This window comes from Drosophila teissieri, chromosome 3L (genome assembly GCF_016746235.2).
Source record: "Drosophila teissieri strain GT53w chromosome 3L, Prin_Dtei_1.1, whole genome shotgun sequence".
NCBI classification, from domain to species: Eukaryota; Metazoa; Arthropoda; class Insecta; order Diptera; family Drosophilidae; genus Drosophila; species Drosophila teissieri.
The window spans coordinates 11,233,597-11,249,435 of record NC_053031.1 but is presented as its reverse complement, the minus strand read 5'-3'; the positions used below and the strand labels follow the sequence as shown (position 1 = coordinate 11,249,435).

At 43.2% G+C, this 15,839-nt stretch overlaps 5 protein-coding genes across 11 annotated transcripts; 3 read left to right on the top strand and 2 right to left on the bottom strand.

The window, feature by feature from the left end:
* The first annotated feature begins 87 nt into the window (after nucleotides 1-87).
* Nucleotides 88-2,106, top strand: LOC122617631 (dynein axonemal intermediate chain 2). 2 transcript variants are annotated; one of them, XM_043793557.1, is made up of 5 exons: nucleotides 88-1,158; nucleotides 1,218-1,396; nucleotides 1,453-1,690; nucleotides 1,750-1,969; nucleotides 2,057-2,106. In XM_043793557.1, exons 1-5 carry the CDS (start codon nucleotides 88-90, stop codon nucleotides 2,104-2,106), a joined length of 1,758 nt encoding a protein of 585 aa, XP_043649492.1. The 2 variants fall into 2 exon arrangements, with proteins under 2 accessions (XP_043649492.1, XP_043649493.1); XM_043793558.1 differs by having other exon boundaries at nucleotides 1,750-1,973; nucleotides 2,057-2,075.
* Nucleotides 2,107-2,430: 324 nt separating this feature from the next.
* On the top strand, nucleotides 2,431-5,541 carry LOC122616548 (2-(3-amino-3-carboxypropyl)histidine synthase subunit 1). Of its 2 annotated transcripts, none has more exons than XM_043792038.1 (3): nucleotides 2,431-2,530; nucleotides 3,819-4,587; nucleotides 4,646-5,541. In XM_043792038.1, the coding sequence occupies exons 2-3, from the start codon at nucleotides 3,823-3,825 to the stop codon at nucleotides 5,243-5,245; spliced, it is 1,365 nt and encodes a 454-aa protein (XP_043647973.1). In that variant the 5' UTR covers nucleotides 2,431-2,530; nucleotides 3,819-3,822; the 3' UTR covers nucleotides 5,246-5,541. The 2 variants fall into 2 exon arrangements, with proteins under 2 accessions (XP_043647973.1, XP_043647974.1); XM_043792039.1 differs by lacking the exon at nucleotides 2,431-2,530 and adding an exon at nucleotides 3,004-3,092.
* Nucleotides 5,542-6,690: 1,149 nt separating this feature from the next.
* LOC122616235 lies at nucleotides 6,691-7,986 on the bottom strand. Of its 2 annotated transcripts, none has more exons than XM_043791616.1 (4): nucleotides 7,766-7,986; nucleotides 7,173-7,704; nucleotides 6,963-7,110; nucleotides 6,691-6,898 (listed from the first exon to the last, which is right to left on the bottom strand). In XM_043791616.1, exons 1-4 carry the CDS (start codon nucleotides 7,908-7,910, stop codon nucleotides 6,893-6,895), a joined length of 831 nt encoding a protein of 276 aa, XP_043647551.1. In that variant the 5' UTR covers nucleotides 7,911-7,986; the 3' UTR covers nucleotides 6,691-6,892. The 2 variants fall into 2 exon arrangements, with proteins under 2 accessions (XP_043647551.1, XP_043647550.1); XM_043791615.1 differs by having other exon boundaries at nucleotides 6,693-6,910; nucleotides 7,766-7,985.
* A 224-nt stretch (nucleotides 7,987-8,210) lies between these two features.
* On the top strand, nucleotides 8,211-10,145 carry LOC122616237 (biogenesis of lysosome-related organelles complex 1 subunit 6). Of its 3 annotated transcripts, none has more exons than XM_043791617.1 (5): nucleotides 8,211-8,308; nucleotides 8,368-8,577; nucleotides 8,636-8,720; nucleotides 9,312-9,398; nucleotides 9,515-10,145. In XM_043791617.1, the coding sequence occupies exons 1-5, from the start codon at nucleotides 8,283-8,285 to the stop codon at nucleotides 9,608-9,610; spliced, it is 504 nt and encodes a 167-aa protein (XP_043647552.1). In that variant the 5' UTR covers nucleotides 8,211-8,282; the 3' UTR covers nucleotides 9,611-10,145. The 3 variants fall into 3 exon arrangements, with proteins under 3 accessions (XP_043647552.1, XP_043647554.1, XP_043647553.1); XM_043791619.1 differs by having other exon boundaries at nucleotides 9,495-10,145; XM_043791618.1 differs by having other exon boundaries at nucleotides 9,485-9,523.
* A 136-nt stretch (nucleotides 10,146-10,281) lies between these two features.
* LOC122616234 (major facilitator superfamily domain-containing protein 6) lies at nucleotides 10,282-15,609 on the bottom strand. 2 transcript variants are annotated; one of them, XM_043791614.1, is made up of 6 exons: nucleotides 14,986-15,608; nucleotides 13,446-13,584; nucleotides 12,134-12,965; nucleotides 11,609-12,076; nucleotides 11,362-11,548; nucleotides 10,282-10,573 (listed from the first exon to the last, which is right to left on the bottom strand). In XM_043791614.1, the coding sequence occupies exons 1-6, from the start codon at nucleotides 15,047-15,049 to the stop codon at nucleotides 10,500-10,502; spliced, it is 1,764 nt and encodes a 587-aa protein (XP_043647549.1). In that variant the 5' UTR covers nucleotides 15,050-15,608; the 3' UTR covers nucleotides 10,282-10,499. The 2 variants fall into 2 exon arrangements, with proteins under 2 accessions (XP_043647549.1, XP_043647548.1); XM_043791613.1 differs by lacking the exon at nucleotides 10,282-10,573 and having other exon boundaries at nucleotides 10,837-11,548; nucleotides 14,986-15,609.
* Nucleotides 15,610-15,839: the final 230 nt, after the last annotated feature.

The window sequence follows — 15,839 nt, the reverse complement described above, 5'->3', positions numbered from 1 at the left end:
GATTTATCATAGCTCTCAAAGTTTTCTTCATTTCATTGTCAGTAAAATCGAAGACCAGTCATATTTGTTGCTTATTCCCGAATAGGAATGGAATATATTTTCAAGAAGGAGCGACGCTCCTTCGGAGCCCGCGTCAACTTCGAGGACAAGGATGATGTGGTGTTCACCGAGAACTCTAATCCGGAGCTAGTCAAGAGCTACATCCTGCAGAACCCCGTGGACCGGGTGACGCAATACGCCGGACAAACCTCACTGAGTGTGGCCAATACGGAAAGGGCGACGTACAAGAGTACGGGAATCACCCACAATGAGGGCGGATGGCCGAAGGACATCAACATGCATGATCCGGAGCAGACAGTGCGGTACAAGCGGAAAATCGAGAAGGACGAGAATTACATTACCCAGGTGATGAATCTGACCAAGCCCATGGAGCACTACATCCACCAAAACAACGCGGTCAACATCTATGAGAACTATTTCGAGAATCTCGATCCAGCTCCACTGCCTGAGCCCTGCAAGTCGCGTACGGTCAATGTGTACCGCGATCCCAATCCCATAAAGGTGCCCGTGAAGCATTTGTCCTGGTCACCGGATGGCGGCATCAAAATGGCCGTCAGCCATTGCGACATGCGGTTCCAGGGCGACAAGTCCAACCAGAAGTGCAACTCGTACATCTGGGAGGTGGAGAATCCTAACGAGCCCTTCCTGACCCTGGAACCGAAGGTTCCGTGCGTGTGTCTGGAGTACAACCAGAAGGATCCAACCAGTCTGGTGAGTGGCATGTACAATGGTCAGGTGGCCGCTTGGGACACGCGACATGGCAAACTTCCAGTCATGATCAGCGAACGTGAGGTGTGCCACCGGGATCCGGTCAACTCGGTGCTTTGGAACAATTCCAAGAGCGGCACCGAGTTCTTCTCCGGCGGTTCCGATGGTCAGGTGCTGTGGTGGGATACCCGGAAGCTCACCGAACCGCTGGATCGCCTGCTCATGGATCCGGTGAAGAGTGACGAGCAGGATCTGTCCCGATCCTACGGCATATCGGTGCTGGAGTACGAGACCACCATACCTACAAGATTCATGGCGGGAACTGAGATGGGCATGCTCTTCTCCTGCAATCGAAAGGGCAAGACGCCCACGGAGAAGATTCAGATACGGGTATGCTCTTTGACTCTGATCACAGATCATTTCCGATTGATTTTATTCCACACCCACAGATGATGTGCCACCTGGGTCCAGTCTATGCCATAACCCGAAATCCGGCCTTTGTTAAGAACTTTCTAACAGTGGGCGACTGGTGTGCCCGGATCTGGTCGGAGGACTGCAGAGAGAGCTCCATCATCTGGACCAAGAGCAGCAGCTCAATGTTGACCGATGGCGCTTGGAGTTACACCAAGTGAGAACTCACTACTTACAGGTTATTTCTTGCCTGGCCTACATTATCAATTCCAGAGTCTCCCAGTTCTTCATCACACGCATGGATGGCGTTTTGGACACCTGGGATCTGCTGCAGCAGCAGAACGAGCCAGTTCTCACGGTTAAGGTGTGCGATGAGCCCCTTTATTGTGTCCGGACCAACGAGAATGGCAAATTCGTGAGTTGTGGCAGCCAGTTGGGAGCAACTTTCCTCATCGAGGTCTCCGACAACATGGTCATGTCGGCCAAGAACGACAAGCCACTACTAACCGCCGTAAGTTTCGAATGGGAATCCAACATTATAGAATCCTCAATGAAATGTTCCTCTGGCAGATGTTCGAGCGCGAGAACCGTCGTGAGAAGATCCTGGAGGCCAAGTCCAGGGAAAGCAAGCTGAAGGTCAAGGCCAACCATGGCCAGGAGCAGGGGGACACGATGATGGTCAACGGGAAGATCAACATGGCTCCGTTTGAGGCAGCCTGCGAGCAAGCCGCCTCGGAATATTTTGCGGCCGTGGAACAGGAACGCCAAAGGCGTCTGCCCGGCGGAAAGCGTAGGTGAACGAAGGCGGTTTATAAATTGATACCCCTTTTCCGGGAGTTTTTTCACTAATTTATTTTCTTTTATTTTTTTATTTCAGAGGATGCGGAGGAGGCTGATGTGTCCGAGGCGGAGAGCTCGAAGCTGTAAATCCCAAGTGCAACTATATCATTTTATTGTTAAATCTAATAAGTAAACGGTATAGGGAATGAATTGGTTAGGAAATAAATATTAAAAATGTATCCAAAGTATTCGGACTACCAGGGTATGTGTGATTTAATATCCTCAAGTATTAAAATTTGAAAGAACTTTTCAATGAACCAACAGCACTTTATAGATTCAGTACAAGTAGTCAAATTTAAAAATTTAAAAACCGATTAAAACGCCATTCGTTATTCAACACTTTTAATTCTTAGTGTTGGGCACAACTGGCTCTAGTTCTCTGCTCCGATCGGACTCAGTTCCAAGTTCGCGAGCCAATTGGCCCAATCAGCTGTTGTCATTCGACATTCGCACGCGGGATTGGAAGGAAATAATTAAAACGTTTCTAAAGCACTCTAAGAGATAAAATACTGTAAGTAACTCATGTGCCAGACAAGCTAAAAGCACATTCAAATACAAATCAATAGACTGTGCGATTGGGAACGGCAGTCGAAGCAACAATTTCGCATCAGCCGTGCGAGTAAACGTGCCAGCAGTACACTGTGCTACAAGTCAAAGGGCCAAAGGCCAACCATTTTCTGTGCCAAGTGATATAATAGTTGTTCCGCGTGCAAATAAACCAACCAGCACTTTAGTTTAGGTCAGCTACTTGGCTGCAAAGTACTTTCTAAAAATCCAACGCTGTGAAATTAGCGGGGTCAGGTACCCAAAGTAACCCGTGCCGTGTTGCATGGTGTGCGGCCTACGTGACTCAGAAACAGTTATCAATGGCGCAACACACACGAAAAGTTCAGTGACCAATTTCTGTGCAGCAGCCAAACGCCAACGGCAAACAGCAAACGCAACCCCTGAAACTCAGACGGCGTCCAACGGCCAACTGATAAAGGTATCGAGCGATCCGAGTGCAGGCAGCTTGTGTTCTATTCCGCGTTCTATTAAATATAACTACTTTGTTAACTAAACAAATACCACGGGTAAGACAAAGGCCAGCCAGTGAAGTTGCTGCGTTTATGTTTAAAGTGCATTGTAAACATTTGGTGTTCACATAGTTTTCGTGCTAGTTTTCAATCTGTGCTTTGTTGCGGATTGTTCCCGACATTTATAAACAGAATTAAAACAGAATCATTATCGACATAATCGTAATGCTGTTTACTATAAAGTAGAACGCCAGTTTGTTTTGCCATTTAATTGGCAATTGTTAATTCAGACCTTGGTGGCGCTCCGATTTGAAAGTGCCTGCTCCAAAGTGTTTCCCCAAGGTGGGGCCGTCCATTGAGTGAATCACCCACCACCTGGCGTGTGCTAATTATATGAATTCGGGTTTTTCTTTTCCGGTTCGCTGCAATCCGAGGGGGCCGGACCACGTCCTCCCATTCCATGCCATTCAGCGGTCACGTACGCCACTCGCATCATCCAAATCCAGTCAATACAATGCGCTGTCTCTTTGTTTATTGTTTATTTTGTGAGCCGATCGCCGCACAAACAAATTTAAATACGATATAATTTCTAATAATGAAAACAATCTTGACCTTAACATGTCTGCTTCAAAAATTAATGGAATATATATAGTATTTTGAACTTATTTTTTAACAAACATGTTTATGGAGGATTGTAGGTTTAGAAAGTAGGCCACTTTCAACAGCAATCTTTATTTAAGTCTGGAAATTTAGAAACATCCTCATTACTCTTTACTCTTGCAGAACCATGTTGGACGTGATCCAACCCAGCAGCAACCTCCCGACCAGCGAGAGCACCGATGTTGTGGTGGTCCGGGCCAGGCCAAAGAAGGTGTTCAAGCCAAAGGCGCGTATCAATCGGATTCCCCAGGAGCTGCTCGATGATCCGCTGCTGCAGCAAGCCATCGACCGCCTGCCCTCGAACTACAACTTCGAGATGCACAAGACCATCTGGCGCATACGGGAGATGAAGGCCAAGCGAGTGGCCCTGCAACTGCCGGAGGGCCTGCTGATGTACGCCATGGTTATCAGCGACATTGTAGAGCGATTCACCAGCGCAGATACTGTGATAATGGGCGACGTGACTTATGGAGCTTGCTGCGTGGACGACTACACCGCCAAGGCGTTGGGAGCTGATCTGCTGGTGCACTACGGCCACAGCTGCCTCATTCCCGTGGATCAGACGTGTGGCATCAAGGTGCTGTACATTTTTGTGGACATCAAAATCGATCCGCTGCACTTCCTGGACTCTGTAAAGCTGAACTTCCGCCCAGAGGTGGGCCAAATAGCTTTAGTAAGCACAATACAGTTCGTGACAACGCTGCAGGCTGCAACTACTGAGCTAAAAGCAGCCGGCTATGATGTGATAGTACCACAGGCCAAGCCACTTAGTCCCGGAGAGATTCTTGGGTGCACTTCGCCTCAGCTGCCGGAGACAACAAAGATGATAATATATCTGGGTGATGGACGTTTTCATCTGGAATCCGCAATGATAGCCAACCCGTTGCTAAAGGTATGCATTATGCTTTGAAATGAATGGATAGTTTACTAATATAATACGTTCATATTAGGCCTACAAGTATGATCCGTATGAGAAGAAGTTCACCACAGAGCAGTACGACCACTCGGCGATGCAGAATCTTCGCCTAGACGCTGTTCAGCGGTCTAAAAAGGCGCGCCGCATTGGCATCATACTTGGAACACTCGGAAGACAGGGCAGCTCACGAGTGCATCGGTTTTTGGAGAAGCGACTTCATGCCAAGGGTATCGAAACTACCACATTATTGCTGTCGGAGATCTTCCCACAGAAACTGGCTCTCTTTGCCGACATCGACGCGTTCGTGCAGGTTGCTTGCCCGCGACTTTCAATCGACTGGGGATCCGCCTTTACTCAACCGTTGCTTAATCCTTACGAGCTGTCCGTGGTCTTGGGCGATGTGGAGTGGACGCCACACAACTCGTCGCCGCGCAATAACGCCTATCCGATGGACTTCTATGCCAGCGGCAGCCTGGGACCCTGGACGCCCAACTTCAAGCCACCAGCGATAGGAGAGTGCGAGAACAAGCCCTCGGCTGATTGTTGTGGCAGATGCACGCGAGCGGAATTGGAGAAGGACGATTCCGGCAAGGCAGCGGCTCTGGACGATCTTCTCGACTTTAAGAAGGGATAAACGATTTGTCTGGCTCGCTTCCAACTGCCCTCGGAGCCCTCCATCTCAATCGATCAGCACAAGATCGTCTGCCCAAATATATTGATTACCTACTAATTTAGTTAGTACAAATTTGGTTTTTAAGTTCTTACTTTTAGGGCATCTTTTGTGTTCATCACAGATAGGTTCATAATTTTTATGTTCGCAATATCGTTCTTTAGTTTATTGACTTTATACACTTTTTTAACAGAGATGCAAGTGTTAATAAGCAGCAACAATGTACACAACTTTCAACATTAAAATAATGTTCAAAACAACACCTGAGTATTTTAATAATAAAATGGTCTTTAGATATATTTTATTAAAAATTGTTTTTCTATAAAAACCTTTTATGACCATACGAAATGTTCTCAAATAATTTTGTTGGAGACAGAAATTTTTATAAAAATATTCCAATGCAAAGTAGCTATTGGCCCCCAATAATGTATTTTCCGTTTAAAAGCAAATTCTTGGTTCTTTTAGATTTCATTTTATTGCAAAAATATCACAAATATTTTAAATATATACAATTTCATTACAAATTTGCTAAATTCTGTATAATTGAACTAAAAATTTGACTAAACTTGTTAAATTATCTACATTTTGCTTGTATATACAATTGGTCTATTGAATTGGCTAACAATTGGCTAAGGTTGATACCTATGTACAATTTACTACTTAGACTAAATTGGCTAACTAGTTATATACAATTGTGTTGATGATGTGTATATACAATCGAAATGGGACATTAACTAAAATGTACAATTTAGCTATAGAATTAACTAGAATTTACAATTGTCTAAATTCGGCTAATTTGCTGACACTGCAAGGTCTTCAAGATTGGATCCTTAGAGCTGCTCCCAGGATGTATGGTGTTCGACGTCGTTCTTGTCCTTTGATGCCTCAAATATCCAGCGCCGGATGCGTGGTGCTCCACCAGGAGCCGACGTCGGTCCGCGATGGATGTTGTCGGTCGGAGAACATCGCTTGCAGTGCAGGTCGATTCCCAATCGACCACTGCGTTATATACTCCTGCAGGTAGGCAAAATTGGGCACTTTTCTGGATAAGAGTCCTTTGCCTGCCGTAATGACTTTGACCTTGGCAAATATTACCACACCGCGATTACCCAAAAATTTCCAGGAAAGATAAACGCGAACACCTTCAAAACATTTTTGAGTACCCGCTGATTTTGTGGAAAGTGCTCAAGTCGATAGAAAGCAGGGAAAAGGTGTGGGTAAGTGGGTAAGTAGGTAGACCATCAATTTTTAAGGATTTCACCCAAGTCGCGACGTCTGCACTCCATGTGTAAAGTAAATGGCTTTCCTGAGCAACTAGAGATGATTCCAACCTCCTAGTTCCTCATGTAACATACAAATTATTTAAAACAAATATATAAGAGCTTTATTGAGCCTCTGACAATTGAAATATGTAGCTTATATTATACATTTTCATTTTATTTACTTATCTCTGTTGGATTCAGATTCAGAATGTATTAAGCACATGTAATATTTATTATTATACACTATATCTACATTTAATTACGTTTAATTTTTTCACTCAGATTTAAAAAGCTAGTCAGTCAGTCGGTAAAGATTATGTTTTCGTTGCAGATATCTAAAAAGCATTTTCTAAACCTGCGGAGACCTCTAAAATAATAAAAATTTTACCCAAGGAAAATGCAAAAATCTAAAAACCAACCTGGCTGCTTTTTACAAATATTTGCAGTTGTTTTTCTGCGATTTCTTGGACTTCTGATTTTTGAATTGTGTCCTTGAGATCACGAATTTCATCCTTTAGCTTTTGACGTTCGTCTTTGAGGAAGAATATCTCACGTTTCAGGGAGCATCTGGGAACGGACAATAAATTTATGATTTATTAAATGAGACATAGCATATTTTAACGACTCACACTTCGAGCTCCAAGTGCTTCACATAGTTGTCCCCTTCCGAATCAATGATCTCCACATGATCCCTGGCATTTGACGGCGGGTTGAGGGGATCCAAAATTTCTACTTCCCAGTGCCTGGGATTTGAAAGACAGTCGGCATCTTCAGATGATTGGGAGTTGGCAAGCCTTTCAGATTCACTGATTGGTTTTGCGACCTTATCGTAAAAACTGGAGGAACCTTCTTCAAAGCCCCCGAAATCTGCAGTAAAATCACAGAGTTGGATTTCTATGGTTTCGTGCCCTTCCGACGATTGCGTTTCTTCCACGAGTAATTTAGACTCCATATCGCCACTTTTTGTGGAACCAGCTAAGGAAACTTTGGTGGAGCCCTTTTTGATCCTTCCACGCAGCTCCTTCGCCAACTTTTGGGGTCCATTTACACTCGGAAAGGAGCCGGGCTTCAGTTTGGTTGGATTTTTGCGGCTAAAGCCCAGTTCGTACTGCATATTTCGCTCAAAGGCATCGGGTGCAAAGTGCTCATTGCAAATGCAGGCTGTATTAAACGATGCACTCGTAATTTGTTTACTTTTTACACATTTGTTGTTAAATAATACCTGTGGCGGGGTTGATATTATCGCGCTGGCAAAAATCAATCCACCTTTGAAGGTTTGGCTCTTCTTTGGGAAAGTGAAAGTATCGCCATTTCGTTCTATTGCAATTGCGATTGTTGTTTCCGCAATTTCTTACAGCGCAGCGCATTTAATATATTTTTTGTTAATTAAAAGGTAAACAAACAGCTGATTGTCAGGCTCCCAAACTGTATTAGGTGTCACTACTAAATTGGTTCGAAACTAGGCTATGCGAGCGGATAATGGATAAAATGGTTATTATATCCTAAGTTAATTATCGTTCCTTTTTGTATTTAAACAAATATAAAAAGCATGTTGGGATTGAGCACTAATATGAAAAGAGCTATCTGGAGCACATGACATTCTAGTTTCAGCAATTCACATTAATTTTACGAATTTTGTACAGCTTATCGATAACAATTCCATCCCCGATTAATCAGCTGTTTTTGAGTTGTAATCTCTTATTGGTTTGTTTTGATTTAGCCAGCAAATATTTGATATTATGTTGAAGAGCAGCAATATAAATAGGTGAACTAAATAATAGTGTGTATTATACAGTGTGCGGTACACAAAATTCACCTTTTCAGCGTTCTCAATGAGCTCCCCAATGAGTCTGCAAGGGATCCCAGCGCCCAATCATCACCCAATGGAAAACCAAAACAAGATGCGGAAACCTGTTGCTCCTCCCAGGACAACGAAGTCATGGGCAGTCTAGCCGCCTTGCAGTTGTCCGCTGGCGTCCTGCAAATAGCGGAACCTCCGCTGAACCATGTGCGCTCCCAGCTCAGGGAATTAATGTGAGCATTTTGGTTCAGATTCTGAAGATCGCTTCATGAACTGCAAATCTCATTTCAGCGGCAGGCAGAACAAAACATACATCGATTTGTCCAAGGAGAAATATAAGCTGGACTGCAGCGAAGTGGCCAGGCTGAATGACATGGTAAGTAGTGCCTCTTGGCCATGTCAGGATACTTTAGGCACCTACATCTTGAGAGGATTCTATTGTGACCCAGTAAACTTTCTAACTCAATCAATATAAAATAATTTGTAGTAGAAATTCCAAAATTGTATTTATTTGCTGAATCATTTTCAAAGCCATTTAAAGACAGAATACTCTTCAATATAATACAAGAGTGTAATAGTTCGAAGCTTATGAGTAAGATTTATTGTATATTTACTTTGTCAAAACACATTTATCAAGTAATATTGGTCAGAGCCCAAAAACACATAGTCCAATATACCCAAGTTCCCTAGCTCGACTGAAGCTTTCAGATATCACTCTTGTTTCGAGGCTACACTCAATAATTCGGACCAATTAGGGCCAATCTATAAGGCACTATCCATCGCTAAGCTTACCAGGTGGTAAGTATAAGATAGCTCAGCAAATTAAGTTGACCGAAATCTTATCAGTGGGTGTAGTCCTACGTCTGGCATCACAATCTAATCTAAAGACTAACAGAAACAGGCAACAAAGTAACTTGCCATTAGAGAGTACAATTAATTGGCTCAATTACAATATTCCACTTTGTAGATGAACGATGTAAGACGATACAAGGAAAAGCTAACAAAAATCAAGAAGGAAATGCAGAGCGTCTACCAGCGCACCAAAGAGTTGAAGGTGAGAAATGATTTAAGCAAAGTAAAAACCCATAATAAAGCCGTAAAGAAAGTAATCAGAAATTAGAATCCCGCTGTTGATTAAAGTGTTTATTAGCTTTGAATTGCTGATTACAGAAACGAGCCGCTAACGTGGCGGCCTGCAAGCAGCGTGACTACCAGCGGAAACTCGAGAGGCTACAGCACGAGGAGTCGCTCATTGGCAGCCAGTAGAAGCAGGGGTTCCGCTAACACCAAACAAGGTGTATCACGGATTTTACAAGCTACACACCTTGTAAAGGCGCATTTACATTGGGATACCCGTTTACAACTAGCCAATATTGTAACAGATAAAAGTTGAACAAAAGTTAAACCATTTGAATACATAATAATAATATTAATAATAATAATAAGAATAATAATAATAAGAATAATAATAATAAGAATAATAATAATAATAATAATTGTATACATTATAAGACCTGGATATCGTATGTCTGCGATTAGTTGGAAAACATGACATTGTATATTATGTATAGTTAAGTAAACACTTAAGAGATTTCGCAGAAACAAGCTAAATGCGCGCAGAGTGAGGAAAGCCAATCACTACTATACATTTAGCTGCAAATATTAATTATAAATATACAAATATGTTTAACATTAAGATGGTGTGGAGAAACAATAGTTGAACAATCACAGCGCCAAGGCAGCGGCTTACTTAAACTGAAATTCGCGATAAACATTGTTGTTGACTACTTGAACATGCAAACAACCAGCTGCGCTTGAAATTCTACAAATAATTAAGTTCTCACATTGGTTTCAATTGTAAATGAGAAAGTGAGGAAGAGATTCGCTTACGCGACATGCACGTAGGTGGCGATCTGTGTGAGTGTGGGGCTACTAAGATAATTAACTACTTAATTAAAGCACGTTTACAATACAGGTAGTAGATAGATTCAACATGCAGCTCGGGAGTAGAAATATGTCGGAGTGGAGCATTCAGTTGAACTGTAGAAGCGTGGCCTCTTGCCTCTTGTTGCCGCTCTTGCTGGCTCGTTGGTGACTTTTGGTGATTGATTTGGTGGATTGTTGTGGGTGGTGATGCGTCCAATACAAACATTGTTTAGCTAACTCTACTATACTCCTGATCATTCAGCATGTGCATTGCATCTGTCGGTGCGAAATACTTGACAGTGCCTAAAAATATTCAGAAGAGTTAGTGAAACATTTATGTTACATTATTAAATAATAAATGGATAGGTAAAAGCTACAGGATGGGAGTCCAGTAAATACCCCACTTAAATTACACACAGAAACTGAATCCATTAGTTTGAAATTCAAAAAAAAAAAGGAAGATGTGTGTTGGTTAGTTTATATGTTAGCTCATTGTTTTACCACTCTAAAAGTATTTAATTCTTATTTTAATTTTGTTAGGTTTTGAAAACAGGCGAAATAGTTCGTTTTCTCTTTTTAAAGAATATTAATACCCATTTTATTTGTTAACGTTTTCTTCAGTTCGCATACATTTGAATGGAAAAAACATGATATGGCTATCATCATTTTGCTTCAGTATTACAAAACTTATTTAATAGGACGACAATATGTTAAATTCAGTTTGAGAATTATTGGTCTGTTACCGTCAAATATTCTATTATAAAATCTATGGCAGATCTTACAAAATATATGATGGTTTTAAGTACAATGGCCATGTGGAACTTGTTACCGGCTACACTGCATTGAATAGTTTATGGTTATGGTTAATACTTAAGGGTGCTAGGGCTTCGTTAGTTCAATTTAAATCCGTCAATGTATATAAGACTACAAAATTCAGGAGGGTGATCACGGTCACCATCAACTCAGGTCGACTTCGCGGAACCCGTCACCGTCTTTATGGTCAGTATTTTTAGGAATGTCTGTCTCCAAGGGTGCAGAGGGTGAGGCAGTGGCATTGGCATTGGCAGTGTCAGAAGCGACCGTACCCTTACCATTTTCGTCGATGTTGCTGTTGCGCTGAAGATACAGCTGAATGCAAACGTGGATCACAAAGATAATAAAGGCACCTATTCCGAAGATCTCAAAGGTGTGGCGTGCAGTGACCGCCTCAAAGAGCTGTCCACCGATCAAACTGCCCATTGACACACCGACGCCTTCGAATATCGCTCCAACCAGACTCTGAAATGGCAACGAAATGAATAACTTTTGGGATATCACTCCTACAATCATCGAGCTCACCTGCATGGTGGCATCGGTTCCTGGCGGTGCCACAATGCTCGCATAGGAGGCCATTGTGGCATAAAAAAGACCGAAGGTCACCCCGTTCATCAGTTCGATGGGCAGGATGTACCAGGGATTCTGCAGCATCGAGTAGAGAATAAATCTCACTCCGAATCCGAAAAGCACCAGACTCATGGCATTCACATGACCAATCTTCTTCAGAATCCATCCGGACAGAAAGAAGAACGGCAGTTCGCCGCCAAAGCACTGAATGCCCATGACTAAGCCCTCCAAGGTCTTAATTGAGCTGCCGCATTCCTCATACGCCTTGTCCAGCTCCTCCAGGTATATGAATAAGAAGTTCCATATCAGCGCCGTTCCCAGTCCAATGGCAACGCACCACAGGAAAAAGACGACGCAGCGCACGGAGAGGAACATCTGACCCACATCCTTCAATATGTTGGACGACAAATGTGTTGGTGTGTGCTGTAATTTGGATTAAATCAATTTATGGAACGGATTTTCAGTCTCTGATATACGCACTCTCAGCTTGGATGATGCGAAAACATCGAATCCCATGATAAGCAAAGCCATCCAGAACACGGCCGTGTAGTTCTTGTTCACCTCGCCCACGGACATGTGATCCACAAGTAGGCCGGCCAACAGGGCAAAAACTCCCCATCCCAGGGAGCCGCACAGACGCTGCTTGCCATACAGGTGATGACGATCGCCGAGGATGCCAAAGCATATGGCGTCACCAATGCTGACCACCACCGCCATGCCGATCCAGCTGAGGATGAGCAGGCCAAAGAACAACCAAAACTGCGGCATGGCCATGGCACTGCTCGTGTTAATCACCGGACTCTCCGCCAGCTGCTCCTTGAGGTAGTCCTCATGGCAGTCCATGGTGCAGTTGGACTTGAAGTACTCCTTCTCCGTTGGACAATACAACGTGACATTCTGGCCTGCAATCTGGCCCTGATCGTGAGGAATCATGAAGAACATGCAACTGTTATCCTTCTCAATTCTTTGCATGCTGATGCTCGTACCGAATTCCATCTGGGTGTTGGTCCGATTGGCGGCACAATTATCCGTGCTGTTCTTTAGCCAATCTTCACACACAATATCCCACATGAAGGGCTGCGCCTCGCAGTTCAATTGGCACTGCAGCGTCCTGTTCCCGTAGTATTGCTCCAGATTCCTTTTCTCGCACTCGCCGTACTCCGAGCAGAATCGCACGTCGGAGACGCCCTGGTGGCAGTGGAACTCCACGTTGGGCAGCGGCTTCTCCATGCCCGGCACAAACATGATGAGGAAGAAGGCGATGCCCGTGAGGACCTGGCCACTCAGGAAAAGGGGTCGATGGCGATGGTACCTTTGGATGGTTGAAAACCACTCTTGTTATTAAAAGCTTTTAATTACCAGTGTGTCAGCATTAAGATCTTCTTTTCTTCTCAGCCCAGTGAAAATTAATAATTATATATTATGGACAAGGGCAGATATCTTTCGATAATAAATAAAATGCTGTCATGGAAAATGTTGGCTCCATTGGGGCTTTTGATTGATAGTTATTGCGTTAGTATCCAAATTGAATGTTGAAACTGATAGCATTTAGGCCAATCTAAAGTGGTGTTATCTTTATTGCTTTGATATAATAATTTCCTTAAAAACAGCGGGAATGTGCATGCATAGATATTTTATGAGTCTAGCTCACTTAAAACCCCATCACAAAGAGATTTAACATTTTGCTGACTAAAGTCATGTTTATAAAAGTAAATAAAGTAAGATAAACAAAAGTGTTTGGGTCTGGGAAATGAGATCCAAATGCACAGTTAAGTCACCGTGATCATCTTACCGGTCGGCAATGTAACCGAATAGGGGCTTCGCCAGCATTCCGATGATGGGCAGGATGGTGTACATGGTGCCCACGACGGCGGGGGAGTAGCCCAATTGGCCGGCCAGGGTGGGCATGAAGGGGACGACGGGCGCGGTGCCTGGATAATAAAGCAGAAAAACACTAGATTATCTTGGGGACTCGTCGTTAGAGGTGATAAGCAGATGAGTGAGTGGATGGGATGAGTGGGTGGAGATATGCATATGGGCAGTGCCAGAGTAGTGGGTGTTTCTGCCTCGCCGATAAGCAGAGTCAACCGCAAACCAGTGCAACTAGACATCGCCGACTCGTTTCGCAGTAGAACGTAGTGTTAATTGAATTGAAAAGTGAGATAAATGTAAAAGTAAGCTTTAATTGCTGAAAGTGCTTCGCCTGTCGGCGCGTCTTAACTTTTGATGAGTTTCGGGCGCGGCATTGAGGTCTCTGGGCCATGGGGCTGTCACAAAATCTCGTTTCCTTGGCCACCTTTGGCCTTTGGCCTTTGGATTGTGTTCATCTGGTTGCAAACGGTTTAGTCATGGAGTATAAGTCGAGGTATAAAGTATGTGCATAGCTTATCGCACGTCTGTGTTTGCCTGGCTAAGAATACTCTGCTTTATAACGTTATTATCTTCCCAATGTTCTAAATGTCTAAGAACTAAACATATTTTCCAGTACTTTAGCCACCCGAAAATTGAAATGTGTCAGCCAATTCTGGCAATTGAAGTCAGATTGGAAATTGTATTTTTGTGTTTCCATGCGGTCTTAACTCAAATAAAGTGTTTAATGAATTGGACGCCAGACATTCACGGATACTTCAAATTTTCCATTCATTTCCATAGAAAAGCTAACTTAATTCATGTGATTCCAAATGCACATTTATTGATGATTTCAAGGAGAATTAGGAGCTTTTCTCTTGTGCTGCCGAGAATATTTCCACGAAAAAGTACTTATGAGTAATATTCCAAAATTCTTTGTAAATAAATATTGACGTAGTTTTAAATAAAAGGTGGATGATTTAAGAGTTGTAAATGCAATTCAATCATATCAGTAAATACTTATGTACATATGTACTGAAAGATAGCAGCATATTTTGTAACCACTCAAATTATAGGGGTTTCAGCTAATTGAGTTTCGATTACACCATGTAAACGCAATGGAATTGCTCTGATTGTAATTAAAACCCAGCAAAGTGCGATGCGAATCGTAACCCGAATCGGCCTGCATTAGCTTATCGCTGTTTTACTGGACTTTCAGTCCTCTATGGTCACTATTCCGGGTGTTTTCCTTATCTCCACACATGATTATTAATGCATAAGTGCGCTGTCACGAAATCGAAGCCACAGTTCATAAGTTCGCAATTAACAGCTGAATTGATGTACATACATATGTATATGTATGTACGTATAAGCTGCAGCACGTGCGTGCCTCTGAAAACGGGAAAACATTATCGGCTGATGTAAGCGATGCGCGGTACTTAGCTTAATGGGTTAGCAAGGGAGGAGCGGGGGGAGTTACTTGCCGGCGTTGAAGAGAAAGTAGTGCGCCTTCATGGGCAGCAGCTCCTTATCGATGGTGGCCTTCATTTTGCGAGTAATTACGTTGACCCGCGGCACAAAGATCAATACTATCCGTGCTAAACTAGCGCGTTTTCCAGTTCATTCACAAAAAATGCGAGGGCAAGCAGAAACAGCATGTGCCTGCTCACTCACACATGCAGGTGTTTGCTATTTGTGTATTTATTTTGCATGTGTGTTTGCACGCGGGATCACGTTTCTACTCCAATTGGAAACCGCTGAATTCGCCCAATTCGTTTTCTATTCGAGAATTCAACACTTTTGCTCGACCGTCTGGCTATTCGAAATGCCTGGGAACTTGTCGCATTTTTAGCACGAATTGAATTTAGCCGCACCACGCACAGTCCGCGGAAATCGAGGGCTCCGGCTAGATGGACATCCAACAGACGACTGAATGGAGCCGCTGGCCTTACGAGCCGAGTGTCAACATGTTTGCTTGCGTTTGCCGTCGTTTGTTTACGAATACGCCTTATCTGCGGCACACCAATTATTATAAACTGAATACGCCCACCGACGAACAAGAAGAGGCGCCCGGTCGGTCGCTTTTATTAGCAACACTTAAATAAACCTAAAAAAAAACATTAATGGCAAACACAGCTGATTGGACCGACTAGGGATGGCAGTTGGTCCAGCTAGAGATGGCACTTGCTTACAAGCGATGATAACGAGCTTTAAAGTATAAAGATTTATGATTATTTGAGTTATAATTTATTATCCGGCTTGTAAATGTATTCAAACCATTTGAAACCTCATTAGAGATAATCGCTGATTTCCCGTGCATAACGGCTTCTATAAATTA